Source organism: Octodon degus, unplaced genomic scaffold (assembly GCF_000260255.1).
Source record: "Octodon degus isolate 3935 unplaced genomic scaffold, OctDeg1.0 scaffold00019, whole genome shotgun sequence".
NCBI classification, from domain to species: domain Eukaryota; kingdom Metazoa; phylum Chordata; class Mammalia; order Rodentia; family Octodontidae; genus Octodon; species Octodon degus.
The window spans coordinates 8,754,349-8,770,815 of record NW_004524595.1 but is presented as its reverse complement, the minus strand read 5'-3'; the positions used below and the strand labels follow the sequence as shown (position 1 = coordinate 8,770,815).

General features: G+C 34.6%; 1 protein-coding gene across 3 annotated transcripts in view; it reads right to left on the bottom strand.

The window, feature by feature from the left end:
- Positions 1-16,467, bottom strand: part of Atad2b (ATPase family, AAA domain containing 2B) — a 187,919-nt gene that overhangs the window by 49,109 nt on the left and 122,343 nt on the right. For all 3 annotated transcript variants that reach the window (XM_004627459.2, XM_004627460.2, XM_023710917.1), the window contains 2 exons: positions 8,078-8,264; positions 1,056-1,241 (listed from right to left, as the gene is read on the bottom strand). In XM_004627459.2, the coding sequence (XP_004627516.1) occupies positions 1,056-1,241; positions 8,078-8,264 (373 nt within the window). The remainder of the gene's footprint in view (positions 1-1,055; positions 1,242-8,077; positions 8,265-16,467) is intronic.

The window sequence follows — 16,467 nt, the reverse complement described above, 5'->3', positions numbered from 1 at the left end:
TTATTTATTTATTTTTTTGCGGAACTGGGGATTGAACTCAGGCCTTTGCGCTTGCCAGGGAAGCACTTATTCCACTGAGCCATCTCCCCAGCCCCAAGTAATTATACTTTTCTGACTTACATAGAATGCATTCCGGTAAACTATATTACGCTCTATGATAATAAATGTTTTAATTAATGGTCTTCACTTACTATCAGATATTGAGTTATACTATCTTTAAAAGAGCAAAATAGGTAACAAAAGTTGAAACATAAAAGAATTTGGCAAACAAATACTTTAATAATAAAATTCCAGATAACCCAGATTTATAATGTAACTTTAAAAGGTATAAATCTTTTACATGAACATCATTCCATACTGTGTCTGCTGGGCAAAGTATTTCTAAGCACTTTAAACAAGACTATATGAAGACCTACTCAGCTAAACAATATTTTAAAATGTAATTTCATTCAACAGTTGTTGTAACAATTTTTTTGAATCAAGTGTGGTATTACCTTTGAACTCAAAGCTGAATTTCAGATTTTAAAATATACATACTACTAATAATATTCAACATAGGCTACCAATGAAGGAGCAAAGAGGTCAAAGCTTACCAGCTGATCTGATCAATTATAAGAATGAGAATGATGAGTATAAGGGAATTGATGATTAAAGAACTGATTAAGAGGCAATACTGTAAGCTGCCTCTGTTCTAAGTTTGAGTTATCTCCATCTTCATAACCGTGAGAAGAATCACTATCATACTACAATAGAAAGAAACTGAAAATATTACATATCTTGCCTGTATCACTTGGCTAATCAACAGTAAAGCCAAGAAATAAACCCTAATAATACTGGTTGGTTGGTTAGTCTTTTGAGATAAGATCTCCTATGTGGCCCAGACTGGCCCTAAACTCACAGCAAACCTCCTGCCCAGCCTCTTGAATGCCGAGATTACAGGTGTGCACAACCATGCCCAATCTTAGTACTGATTTGTATACCAATTAAAGGTATCCAATTTACAAAGTCAACTATCTTAAAACAATATAAAGAAAAGTAGTTAAGTCAGCTCTTACCTCTTCAGGCAATTCACTGTACATGGTTTCAGAGGTAGACAATAAAAATATAGGTGAAAATGATGGTATATCTTGCAGCAATGTCAGAAAAGTTGCTCTCACAGTCTCACTGACAGCTTCCCACCAATCACCAATGTGAGGCATGTAAACAATACTAGGTACTGTTCTTCGAGCTTCACGAAATATCTATGGAAAGAACCAGTACTTAAAAATTCAGTCTTTACTCTAAAATCTATACAGCAACACTAGATATATAAAATGTACTGGGCCTGTTACTGTCAAAATTTCAGGCTCCAAATTTAAGTTCTTTGAGACACAACGCACAAGGGAACAAAGCATGGTGGCACATGCCTGTGATTCCACCACTTAGGAAGATGAGTGGAAGGATCACCAGAAGTTCAAGGTGAGTCAAAATTATCTAGTGAGACCGTGTATCAAAAAACAAACAAAAAAGATACTACAATCCACCAGCCTTAAATATAGCTACTATTTTCTTGCCCCACCAAAAAAGTATTTTTTCCATTGAACTGTTCTTATATTAATAACATAAAGAAATCAAAGCATTATACATATCATGTACAGATAAGACAAACCACCACTATAATATACTGCAAGTAAATAAACACATAACTATGTCACACATTAAATCAGTAAAATTTACAAAAAAGAACAACATAGTTGAGTTCACCACTCAACATATGAATTAAATAAATATTTTATCCACAGCACATCACAGTAACCTGGAGTTTAAAATTCATGAACTTCTTGTAGAAACACTTGTTCACTTCATTACTTTAATTTCAATCTTTCTTAAAATAGTCACAAAATAATCTGACTTCTCTGAAGAGCAATAAATAAATTAGCAAAGGGCACTAAGACACTTCCTTTCTCAAAACAGAAGTTTTCCTTAGTCATAAGAATCTTTTTTTTTTTTTTTTTTTTTTTTTTTTTTTTTTTTTTTTTTTTTTTTTTTTGAGGAACTAGGGATTGAACTCAGGCCCTTGTGCTTGCCAGGCAAGCACTTATTCTACTGAGCCATCTCCCCAGCCCTAGTCATAAGAATCTAAATCACACTTTCAGTCATGTTTGCCTACAAACACCAATAAGGACCATGCTGGCCAACAGTAAGCTATCAAGCAGAACTGTGGCTCTTTATGCATAAGCCCATTAGCAAATTCGGGCATGTTACTATGTCATCCCTTCATTGTTTTAACAATTTGAGGTATAAAAGTAAGTGCTTCCCTGGCAAGTGCAAGAGCCTGAGTTCAATCCTTGGTTCCACAAAATAAATAAATAAATAAATTTAAATAAGGACTATTACAAACTTTACTAAGAATCAAAATGATTACTTTTAATGAGTAGTAAGCTTACTATCATGCATGAAATTATTCAGTATTTTAAACCAGATTAAAGGGCTGGTGAGATGGCTCAGTGGTCTAAAGCGCCTACTTAGAACAAGCTAAGCTAAACAAAGCACAGGGACCGCGGTTCAATCCCCAGCACCACATGCCAGCCAGCCCGCCCCCTGGCGGGCTGAGCAGGCCACACACACACAATAAATAAAATAAATAAATAAATAAATTTAAAAAAATAAATAAACCAGATTAAAGAAGCTCAAATAAAAATTTCCCCCCAAATTGGAAGAAATATAGATATTATAATCACTTGCACCAGAAGTAGTATTTGCTCCTTCCCTTAATATTGGCACATCTACCAATCCAGAAAAATTATATCATACAATCCTTTAAAACTCTAATTCTGAAGTTTTCTTTATACACATCCATCTCTCAATATTGGACATCCAAGGTTTATTTTTTCCCCAAAGACCAAATGTCATGAAAGGAAAAACAAGCACAAATATTGGCAAAAAGCCAGGTGTGGTGATGCACTCCTACAACCCCAGCACTCAGAAAGCTGACGCAGGAGATTGCTGTGAGTTGGAGGCCAGCCTCAGCTATAAAGTAAGTTTAAGGCCAGCCAAAACTGCACAGTGAAACAAAGATATATAGATATGTATCACTGCATTCTTATATTATAAAGGAAGGAACTACACAAGACAACTGAGGCATTTGCTTTTTTAAAAAATTATTGCATGCATAGTATGAAGACAGTGATCAAACCCTTCTCTCACTTATCAATTCCCCATCTGTGCTGGTAAAATTGGGGGCGGGGAGAAGATGAACACAAGAAGAAGACAAAGGAGCTATATATAGTTCACTGAGAAACTTCATAAACTAATTCAGCCATAAAAATTACCATATATTCACAGCACAAGTGGAATGAAAAAACATGGGGTAAAAAAAAATTTTTTTTTGGTCTTTCATATGAGTAGAACATATAGGTTACATTTTCTAGAATACATGTGGAGAATAGGCACAACAGCAAAAACTTAAGGGATAATGAGAACTTCACAGAACCACAAGTTACCTAATGCAGTGTTATCAGTATTTTAACACTATTGCAAGGCTGAATGAGATACAAGTCTCACTAGCTCCAAAAGAGATGGGGTTGTGCTTCTATTTCTTCTATTCATCAATTTTCAAAAAATTACCAAATTGTACTTGATATTCTCATTATTTCCAAAACTTTTAGAAAAATATCATTTCCTATGTACAATTTTTAAATTTGTATTTGAAAAGTTAAGAATAGAGGGCCAGGGAGATGGCTCAGAGGAATAAGTGCTTCCCTAGCAAGTGCAAGGGCCTGAGTTCAATCCCCAGTTCCACCAAAAAATCAGACAAGGCTAAGACAAATGCAAGCAAAACAGCATAGGTTTTTTGATCTGAGTATAATTACATGAGCTGATAATTCACCTAACTACATGTGATATCAATACCCTAATTCTCTAATTCTTCTACTAATTCTTTAGGGAAAAACTATTCTTATTTTCTAGAGAAATTTCAAAAACACTACCAAATAATTTTTCTTTTTCTGCCCATACTCTCAGAATAGTTTTCATTTAAAAAAAACTCTTCTAATTTCCCAGTATTTGAAAGGCAAATTGAAAAAGAATAATAGCATTTAAAATTATTTACAGTATAAAGGCGAGGGGGAAAAAACATGTTCTTGGAAACTCTGGGGGATTTGGGGGAATGAGTAATATAAAGATAGCTCTTCATCAGTTTGCTGGTGGCTTTTAAATTTGTGGAGTAAAATGTCCTCTATGCAATCAAATAATCAGCTAATTTAAAGTAGAAAAGCAAAGTTTCATTTTAATGAAGTAGCAACAGGTTTGGGAACAAGTGATCAATCATGCCAGTTGAGAACTAGAAAATACCTACATGGTGTCTTGAATTGATGGATATGCAAGATGTAATAGAAAACAGAAAAACTATATTTTTCTCTGAAATTACTGAACCATATGCTTCAAAATACTTTTGACATGAAAGTACTAAACCAACCATTTCAAAATACCTCTGACATGACCAGCACTTTTGCAAAAGTAAAATTAACAAGCACTAGCATCCATGAACTGGTTAGTTTGATTCTGCAAATAATATTCTCCATTTTTTTCTGTAGTGCTTATCCCAGATATCACAGTTCTTAAAATGATTTTAGCTTCTTTTTTAAAAAATCTCACAAACTACTTCAGCTGAATATTAAAGTTATGAAAGACAAAAGCTAGCTCCTTTATGCTAGGTGTACCTGTAAAAGAAAGCAACAATGTTATAAACTGTATTTATATTTAAAAACTTCTAATCATCTCAAAAGCTAAATTTTGAAGACAGTATATTTGCGCCCAACACTGTTCATGAGTTAGGGTTGTACACTATGGCAGAGTGCTTGCCTAGAAGGAGCTAGGCCGCAAGTACGATTCCTAGAACTGAATTATTCTTTTCATGTCCTGTATATTGTTGAATTCCTAGCTAATGCACAGGACACAGCCCTGCTGTTTTCTCTTTTCTTTTCTTTTCTTTTTTTTTGGTTTCTAAAGTGAATTCCATTTATTTTGATACATCTTTTCCCCATGATGATTTATAGGATCTTCAAGCCAATATAAATACTTTATAAATATTTGAATTTTTAGGTATATACCTGCACAATACCTCAGCAATATCTTTTAGCAAGAAAATACTGAAGAGTAAAGGCTAGACACAATTACTGGGTACAGTGAAAATCTGCATATATTTCTGAGGTAAGAAGGCACCACATACCTGTTCAACTAAGAAAACCACCCTTACAACACAGAATGAATTTATTTTTACATAGGACCTAGAACACTTAAGCTGCCAATTAGGTACTGAATGGCAGAGCAACGGCCCCAGTTTATGCCATAAATTGATAGGGAATGGGTTCCAACAACTTGGGTTCCTTTCCATTGGACCTCACAAAGTGTGCTTCTCTGGGAGGGGCAGGCTGGCGTTTCAGCTGAACCCAGGTACCTTTCTCTTTGGCTTCCTTCTTTTTCTGATCATTTTCCTTGACACGTTTCAGGAAGCTATCACGACTTTTTGAGTGTTTAATATGCTCGATACGCACATTAATCCTCTTGGCAAGTATCTTGCCCTTAACTTGCTTGTTTACAACAATGCCAACAGCATGCTGGGTAACATTGTAGACTCTTCCCATTTTGCCATGGTAACATCTGTGAGGCATTCCTGTTTGCACAGTACCCATTCCCTTGATGTCTACAATATCACACTTTCTGTAGATTCACACGTATGTAACCAAAGGAACAAGCCCATGTTTTCTAAAAGGCCTGGAAAACATATACCGGGTTCCCCTCCTCTTGCCCTTTGTGTTAGTCATTTTGGCAAATTACTAAAACGAATCTTCCAACACAATGCTCAAGGTGTAAACCAGTAACAGCCTGGAAGATGGTGGTTCCAGCCGAAAGGTGTTTTCTCTTTTCATTATATCATTCTAGGCAAGGGATGGACAAAAACTTTCATTTCAGGGTTAGCTGCTATTTTATGATTTCCTCCCATTTTTGGGCTTTAGGTTGGTTTGCTCTTCCTTTTCTAGAAGGTTGAGTAGTTGCTATTTTAAAAAGTATCTTTACATTTATTGTATTTCTACTTGCTACAGTTTGCAAAAATAAAACTATTAACTTTAGAACATTATGAAAGTGTCCACCTTAGGGAATTTTCTTATTACCCTAAAATACTTTTTAGTTTATACTGTAAGCCTTCCAAATAGTCATGTAATATGCAAATATTTATAACTTGAATGTATCTCTTTAATATTTGTATCTCTCAATGTCTGAATCAATCTTGCATGCTTGTTAATAGTGGCATATTATTTTTTTTAAATGTATTTGGTACAGGATCTCACTACACAGGTCAGAGTGTTAGGGATCCTCCTTTTTCAGCCTTCCCAGTGCGGGGATTACAGGTGTGCGCCACCATGCCCAGACTCAATGGCTGGCTCAGAACGGCACGGCATGTGGTGCCAGGGATTGAACCCCAGTCCCTCTGCTTGCCTAAGAAGCTGCTTAGTCTACTGAGCTATCTTGCAAGCCCTGGTACATTATTCTTTATTATTAGTAAAGGAGATTGGTCTACAGCTTTATATTTCTTTGAAAGGTTTGATATTGCTGGTTTGTTTGTTTTCAATATCATAGATTTTCACCTTTCCTATGTTTTAGGGCAGTTTAGCATCAAAATAATCTTATTTTTTAGTATTAAAATAACTCACTATGAAACTTTTTTAGGATTAGTGCTTTTATTACACTTGCTTGATTCTAAACATCCACACTCAGTACATGTTTAGAATCTCTCTTTTTTCAGGTCTACTTTAACAATTTATATTTTCCTATCTAATCATTTGAACTTACTAAAGAATACTGAGTAGTTTTCTTAGCGGTCTATCCCTGCAATAATTTTGTTCTTCCAAAAGGGAAAAATATGAGCAAATATATAAATAACATTCTTTAAAAATATTCACAGCTAAAATGAGTTAAGTACATCAAACTGGAAATGAGGATACAGATATTTATTTAGACCATAGGTCTTAGAAGGAAATCTTTAAACAAAGCTTCATAAGTAATGAAGTGCTAGTGGGATATTGATACCCATAGAATGATTTATAAAAGAGAAATTAAATCAACACTACTATGAACTGTTTACCAAACATGTATTTCTTGCTGTAAGATAGGGAATGGCTCTCAATTAATTATAAAATATTATTTATAAAATATTATTTTGGACAATAAAAAAATTGAGCAAGTTTTCCTAAATGCTACTTCTCTAGTTATCTAAAACAGAAAAGTAGGCTACACAGTAAAGTACAAAATGACATGTCTCCCTTATTCATTGAGTTTTTATTACACCTTGCTGCCCAGCCAAATGTGTAAGTCTTGGCTACTAGGGAGGCTGAGATGGGAAGGTTACTTGAGCCCAGGAGTTCAAGACCAGCCCAGGCAACACAGCAAACCCCATCTCCAAAAGGGGAGGAAAAAAAAAAATCTAGTAAAAACTTGTCAGGAGCTGGAAACTGTGTCAGACATAGAGAAATAGCTAATACACAGTCCCTTGGCTTATCAAACTTATTTCCCTCACTCCTAGTGCCAACATATTAACAGCCGTACATATAAACAGTAAGAAATGTAAATAGACACCATACTAGAATGTTGCTTCATAAGCCATAGGCATTTCATGAGAGCTAAAAACCAAGTATCAGACACACTAAACTACTGCTACAAATATCTATACTAATAATTCTGATACTTGAATTGGGTATCATTTTCCTTTCTGTGAGAAGGCACTAAGTAAGTAAAGACAAAGTCTAAAGAACTCTGAAACCACAGCTTTGGCAAGAGAGTCAAAAGAAAAACGCAAAAAATAATTTCAATTTCTACAGTATTTAATGAAATGGCATATTAAATGTAAATAAAGAAGCAAATGAGAAAAATTGAACAATTTTAGAAAATGTAACACATCAAAAAGATCCTCTGCACTAAGAGAATGCTAATGATAAACAGTAAGATAATCATATTATCTTATAATTTCTCTATAAACACTATGCAGCATATGTAAGGTGCCATGGTAGATGCAGTATGCTCTGATATAGTACAAACCTACCTGTGCACAGGATTCTTCAGGTGTTTTGGCACTAACTGAATAAAGTGCTGGGAGATCTAGTCTATGCACAGAAAATCTCTCTAGAGTATGCAAAAGTGCTGGCGCAAGGTGAGAAGTTTGACCTGAGCCTCGTTCTCCAGACAGCAATAATCGTGGCCTATAAGAAGTTGGCTGATGATAAGGTGACCTGTAACACATACAAGATGCAACAGTGGTTTCAAAACTATACATCCTTAAGAGCAATATAAAATAGGCAAAACATTTACATTAAAAGGACAGAAATCCAAATTAATAAGATTTTTTAGTGTTTTCTATTATGATTCTAAACTGCTATCTCACATTATTAACAAAGAAAATATAAAAGCATAAAATCCATTCTAAAGAATGAAAAATACCTATATTTTAATCCTATAATATCATACATAGTAACTTGGTGAATGTAAAAGACTATTTATTTATTAATTATTCAAGGTCAAATGCTAAGAATCTCACTTTTCCAACACAAGCAGGTCTACATATCATTCCAAATACAGAATGTTTTTGAATGGCTAAAATGATACTTTGTGTATATTTTATTTTCCACAACTATGGCCTGAACATGTCTCCACAAATTCAATGTTGATGCTTAAACACTCATGCAATAGTATAAACAGGCAGGTCCTTTAGAGGTGATTACACTATGAGCACACAGCATAGAAAGGGTCCCAAGAACCGCCTCATCAGTGGTCTTCTTCAGTATGAGGACACAGGACTCATAGTACCTTTGTGCAAACAGAGAAAAGGACCTCACCAGACACCAAACATGCTGCGGCTGTGATTGTAACATTCCCAGCCTCTGTAACTGTCGGCAATAAATATAAACTGTTCAGAAAGTACTCAGTCTAAGGTATTTTGCTGTAGCAGGACAAATTAACTAAAACCACTGTAAGTTATAAAACAGAAATTTTAAAAATTAGGCCCTTTTTAGAGATGGTAAATTTTGTTCCTGTGATCAAAAACAACAACAATCCAACTGTTTTTATCCTAATCTAAGGCATCAGAAGCTATAAAGAAGCAAAGTAAATTATACCAAATTGAATTTGTACTTTCAGAATTCTACAATACCACTTAAAATAATAAATGAAACAAGTTCACCCACTGTGAACAGTGCCAGAAATTCAAAGCCAATACAATAAAGATAATGCAAAATGAAAATGAAATGGAAATAGAGGAAAAATGGGTATGATTACGCAATAAAACATAAAAAAGAATTACTAATGGTATCAGAAACTACCAACAGAGAAATAAGATGGGAAACAGAAACAGAAGGGTGGATCAGATTTCAACACCATCAATAATCATTGTAAAATATATAAGATCCTATTTACAATTGCAGAAACAATGCAAAAGGTGAAACAAGCGATATCAAGTATCTCAGCAAGAAATGTTTGAAACGCAGTCAGTACCCAAAGACTACATGAAAGGTTCAAATTCGTCCTAAGCATTTAATCTATACATACGATATTTATGATAATATGAAATTTCATAATTTCAAGTAAAAATCCCCGAAAAATTTGGGAGAGGGAAATTAAAAATATTTTCAATTTTATCTGAAAGAACATCAAATGAAATTAAGAAAAATCTTCAAAATAAGTTAATAATTTTACAACATTTAAATGGATATTACTAACAAGCCCTTTATACACAGTTTTTGTTCAATTTTCTTAATCCTATGAAATTCAGTTTCATTTTATAAAAGAGATGAGGAAAACAGGGTTTAGAGAAGTTAGATACGAGACTAAACAAATGGGTGACACAGCTCCAATTTTCATTCATGGGTTGGGGATACAGTCCACTGGTAGAATGCTTGCCTAATAAGTGCTTAAAGCCTTGTGTTTGATCCCCAAGTGCCACCCCCCATGGAAACCCCCCCCCCAAAAAAAAAGAGAAACAGATCCAGATTGGTTGCAAAGGCCAGGTTCTGAACCACAATGCATCACAATTAACAGAAAGAGAGATACACTGAAGAAATGAAACATGGTGAAACATAATAGCTCAGAAAGTAACAGAAAACACTAATAGGAGAATAAAAATAAATGTAGAGGAAAAAAGAAAATTTAAGCATTAACTGTTCCTTTTAATAGACCAGTAGAAATCTGCAGTACAATTATCCAAGCTATCCTATGTATATACACATTTTTGCCTCCTTTCCCTCATCTCAGTTGTTCCTTCCCTTTGAACAGTATCTTTCCCTTTTACAATATCTTTTTTTCTCCTCCTTGTAAATTTAAAAAAAAAAAAATTCTGACCAATTTTGCATGTTTACATCTGGTAATCTCAACAACTAATTTGAAGACAACAATATACAATATAACAACTATTGCTGAATTCTTATCATCTTGTTTAGTGAAATTCTGTATCGCTTCTAATGGGATTTTTAAAAAATTCTCTTTAAAAAATAAAATAAATGTAAATAAGGATAGATTATAAAACAAACATTCAAAAACACACAGGATAGCTCAGCATGGTGGCACATGCCTGTAATCCCAATACTTGAAAAGCTTAAGGCAGGAGAATCTGTGGGTTCCAGGGAAGCCTGTGCTACATAGTGAGTTCAAGGCCAGCCTGGACTACACAGTCAAACCCTGTCTCAAAACACAAAACAAAATAGAACAAAACAAACAACCCAGAGAACTCAAACCCTCATCTCATGATATCAACAAAATGAATTTCAGGGCTGAAGATACGGTTCAATAGTAGTGCTCTTACCTAGCATTGTTGAGTTCCTTGGTTTTTAACACCAGGGGCACAAAAAACAAAGTAAACACTAACCCAAATATAAATAAAAATAAATGATTCACATATACATTATATATAGATATAGATACTTGTTGTTCTGTTCTGTTTCTCATAGCACTGGGTTGAACACATGGGACTCTATCCATGTGTTACAAGCAGCCCTCAAATATTGTTAATTGACAAAAAACCAAAAACTTTGTAACTCAAAAATCATTATCTGGGGCCCGGGCAGAAAGCTCAGGAGAATAAGTGCTTGCCTGGCAAGCACAAGGTCCTGAGTTCAATCTCCAGTACCACAAAAAAAAAAAAAAAAAAAAAAAAAAAAAAAATCGTAATCTGAATCATGGCAAGCAAATGGGATAAAGAATGTGCCATATAAAAAGTCAGTACATAGTCTTAAAAAATAGCAACAAACCCCAAAAACTTACCTTGCTAGGAGCAAAAATTATGAAGAGATGTTCACAAGGAAAAAAGCAGAAAAAGACATCTTATCAATTGTAGAATGTCTACTAGGTTGAATGCCTTGGCCCTAGGTATTCTGTAAATCCACTGGTAGCAAAGAATTTATAACTGGATAGTAGTGAAAACAGAAATATGCAAATTATAATTTAATGTGATTAGTAAGTTGAATTGTTTCATGTACATGGTATTGCAGGAAATTCCAATTAGAGAAGTGGTTTTCTGGATGTATTATTAAAATAGAAACCCAACAAGAGTACAAGCAGATGGGATAATTCAAGAAAGAAAGGATGTACAAAAAGCCAGAAGCTAAAAAGAACACAGGCCTTTGGACTACTTCATATAGCCAGCTCCTTTTCACATATGAGCAATGTAGGGGTAAAAGCACGAGGGCTATTGAGAAAGGTAAAAAGTGGGAATATATAAAGGTCTGTGAAGACTCTTGCTGTTAAAAGTTTGGAACATGCACTGCAGAGGAAACACTAGTATACTTGAGAGAAATACATAATCATGCAGATCAGCCCTCCACATCTATAGGCTCAATATCCATGAATTCCACTAAGATGTTTGGAAATAAAGTAGTGCTTCAATTGAATATGTACAGACTTCTCATCATTATTCCCTAAACAATACAGTAGACTAACTATACTGTACTTACATTATTTTAGGAATTATAAGCTATCTAGAAGTGATTTAAAATATACAGGAAGATGTTCATACACCATTTTATGTAAAAGATTTGATTACCCACCGATTTTAGTATTCCAGCTGGGTCCTAGAATTAATCTCCCAGAGATACTAAGGGACAACTGCCCATGTTTAAGAAGATAACTCTAACTCAATATATCAATACAGTGAAAGGTTTTGAAAGAAGGCAGAGAGGAGGTAAGAGGACCAATTAAGGATCTGCTATAATAACATAGGCCTGAGATATTAATGATAATCTAAACAAAAAATAGCATCAGAGAAAGAAGAAAGAAAGAAAGAAAGAGGAAGGAACGCAAAGGAAAGGAAAAGAAAGGAAAGGAAATTAAGGAAAGGAAAGCAAGGCCTAAAGTGAAGCTTATTTTGTAAGAAAAATTAACAGGACCACACTACTAACGAAACACAGGAAGAAAATAAAGACAGCCATGGAGTATGAAGCCAAGTTCTTACTGCGACAACTGAATGGAAAGGTAGATCTCAGGCTCACAGTAAAGCAAAGCAAAGATACAGTCCAGCTTCACACAGAAAAATCTGTGGTTCAGCAAAGGAGAGACAGGCAACTGAACAAGGTCTACAGCCCAAGAATAGCTTCAGCTCAAGAATGATATGTTAGTCATTTATATAGACTTGAAAAATAAAATATAAAAACAATGACAAAGAATTTTTTATCTGTTAGAGTAATCAAAAATTAACACCCTTTATTAGTGAAAGGGTGACATTTGGTATACATTCAAAACTATAACTCATCCCACCCAAAGGACTCAATGACCTCTTACTATTCTCCACATTTTTTCATAGGATTTACCTTCTAATATTTTATGAACCTATTATACTTATTATTTTATTGCAGGCCTCCTCTGTCTAAAACGTAAGTTCATTATGGGCTGGCATCTTAGCCATTTTGATCACTGACAGAGGCAAGTACGTAGAGTGATTTCTAACACGTAATGGTCACTTTAAAAAAAAAATGAGCAAATGAACATGTGATAGAACAAATGAATGAGTCAAATGAACAAGAAAATATATCTTTCCTGCATCTGGATTTGGTGGTGCACACCTGTAATCCCAGCCCTTACTCAGGAGGCTGGGGCAGGAAGATCCTTTGAGTTCTGGCAAACCAGCTTGAGCTACAAAGTGAGCTCAAGGACAGTCTGAACTGCATAGTGAGACCCTTTCTCAAAAATATGACGAAGAAGAGGGGATAGGAAGGGGAAGGGGAGAGGAGGGGAGGGGAGGAAGAAAATATATTTGTTCAACTGTATATCAATAAACACAAACAGAACTAGGGGTGTAGCTCAGTGTAGAATGTTTACCTACCACATGTGAAGACATGGGTTCAATTCCCAGCACCACACACAGTTAAAGAGGAGACACAGGAGGAGGAAGCAGAGGAGGAGGGGGAAGAGTAAGACAGGAGGAGGAAGGGCTGGGGCAGCAAAAGGAAAAGGAACTCCTCAAAATTTACAAGGTATCAAGAAAATAACCCTTATATGTTAGCAGCAAAAATGTAAATTAGTACAACTCTACTAAAAACAATGTAACAATCTGTATCAAGGTTTTTTAAAAAAATTTTTTGTATCAAGGTTTTAACACAACAATCACACTTCTTTTGTTAGGAGGAGGTTGAGAGAGGATCTCCCTATGTACTGCTGACTGCTCTTGAACTTGCTTATATAGGTCAGGTCAGTATTGGAACTCACAGTGACACTCCTGCCTCAGCCTCCCAAGTGCTGAGATTACAGTCATGTATCACCATGCCTAGTAATAACCACACTTCTTAAAATTTACTTTGAGTCTTCAAACAGATAATGATGTAAAGGCATACACTTAAAGAAGATGCCTACTACATCAGTGTTTATCAAAGAAGAAAAATAAAAACCTCTAATTTCATAAATCCTGTAAGTTTTGGAAATGACATCACTTAAGAAATTACATGGGATAGGGAAATAGTTCAGTGGCATAAGCACCTGCCTGGCAAGTGCAAGGTCCTGAGTTTGTTTCCCAGTACCACAAAAAAAGAGGTTCCCAGTACCAAAGAAGAAGAAGAAAAAAAAAGCATACTATGTACCTTAAAGAATGATATTAAACATATACTAGAATAAAATACTCCCAGTGTAGTGAATCAAAAAGCACATCACATTAACAACTTATAGGAGTATATATAATCTATATAAAATACTGTGTAGATCTACGTCTATGTAAAATGAGAACATGGAAGGGTGGTCATCAAAACTTTAACGAATATTGTATATTACCTTCAGGTGTTGGGGCTTTAATTTTTACTTTCTTCTTTTTGCTCTTCTTTATTACTTGAATTTTCTAAAGAGTATATCATCTTTCTAATCAGAAAAAACAAAGCTATTTTCATTTTTAAAACCTCAGAAAGCTGTTTCTAAAACCCTTACGGCAACTAAAATAAGAAAGAAAATTTATTTCCATCATAAGGCTTCTGTACCAGATTGGGAGACCTTAACTATCTTGACTACTACTTAACTGAAATCTAGATAAAAAAGCTGACCTACTGTTTTAAATTATTCCCACAAATCACTAGCAATTCCCCAGGATAGTATATTTAGTGACCAGTGCTAATGTTAGGCTTTCTTCTTGCCTGTTAACCTTTTCTTGCTTTGTTCTAACATGCTAACTCATGCAGTTTATAGAAAACAAGACCAATCAAAAATCACACACACACACACACACACACACACACACACACACACACACACACACCCCTCTGTGTATTGTCCTTACCAAAAGCTTTTTATTAAGATCAAAAATTAACTTGAGGGGCTGGGGAGATGGCTCAGTGGAATAAGTGCCTCCCAGGCAAGCACAAGGGCCTGAGTTCAATCCCTGGTTCTGTCCCTCCCGCCCAAAAAAATTAATTTGGGGAAAAAATAATCCCAGAAAACTTGGCTTCACAAACTGCTAGTAAATGATCTGCACAATTATCTTACTTGTGCTTCAGGTTCCTTGTCTATAACACAAATGACAGTACTTTAAATGCTGTATTATTTACATATCCAGCACAGATATAGTTTGTCCTAAGCACTGTGGTGCAAACTTTCATCCCTTCTTACTCAGCAAGTATCACTACATCTCCTATGAAGCTTTCCTGGAGTAAACAGTAGGATTACTTCTGCTTTCATAGAACTTCAGCCACATCACAATCATGGCCAGCCCCAAAACAAGAGCTTCTGCAGAGTAAGATCCACATCATATCTTTTCATGTTTATGGTTTCAACATCTATTACAGTACCTAACATACAGTAAACAAAAATGGAAGAATAAATGGGTGAACAGAGATAAACTAGTAAATATTACTGAGACACCTAAAAAGAGAAAAGTCTCATCCAGATTAAGAGCTGTTACTATTAAATCAAAATTAATTAGTAAAGTAGAAAAGTTTACTTAAAGGAACATAAAGCAATCCTTTCTGAAAAGCTAAATTAAGCAAATTAGCCATACCAACAGCACACATCAGTGGCAGAGAATGTTCTTCACAAAAAGTCAATACAAAACTGGAGGGAAAAAAAACTGGAAACAAAGCTTTCTAATTTCAAAATCTATCTTTGTGTTCCTTTAACGACAACAGAGCTATCTTACAAAATTGGAACATAAGTCAATAATGAGCTCCTGCTACTATATAACTCAAAACCAAACAACTAAAACTGTCAAAACAACACATACGCACACTCAAATGCTAACAAGGTAAATGGCAAGCAAACAGGAATATCTAATTTGCTAACCATTAATAAAATAGCTGTAAAACACACACACAAACAAAAAGTGTGTAAGAAAACACACCTGAAAATGTCAAGGAAAGGAGCTAGAAAAGAAGAAAGTTTCAAATAGTAGAACTTGATGTTAATAGTCAAGAAAACGACAAATGGAAGCAACTTAGGCTCACTTTAAAAAACTAAAACCGAGAGAGGATTATGAATGCAAATAACCAAAACAACATTTCACCGAAATCTACATATAGAAAACACTGATTCAGGGGGAAGAATTTGTTCAGAATATCTTTAAAGTAAAACTACTTAGAGGCTTCATTGTGAAGTGGTATTAGAAGTACCCGACCGGAGCTTCATGGTCCTTCAACCATAGTGCTAATTATGTAACTAGAGGTAATGATGCTGTTAGAGTTTGAAAACTATATGGTCTCTTAATTTAAAATTACATTTGTACTAAAAGTATTTACACATAATGATGCACAAGAAATGCTCCTTTAGCACAAACAGTGAAAAGGCAAAGGTAAATAGAAAAACCATAAAATTCAAATTACAAAAGTGTAAACTAATGAGGTTAAAGCTAGAGAATCAAAAGTTATTTAACTACTGTAAAAATTTATTTCAAAATTTCTTTAGTCTTTAGAATCCCTAAGACACCTGAAACATCACAAGTTAAAATATTCTAGAATGTAATAAACAAATATTTCATTTCTGTTC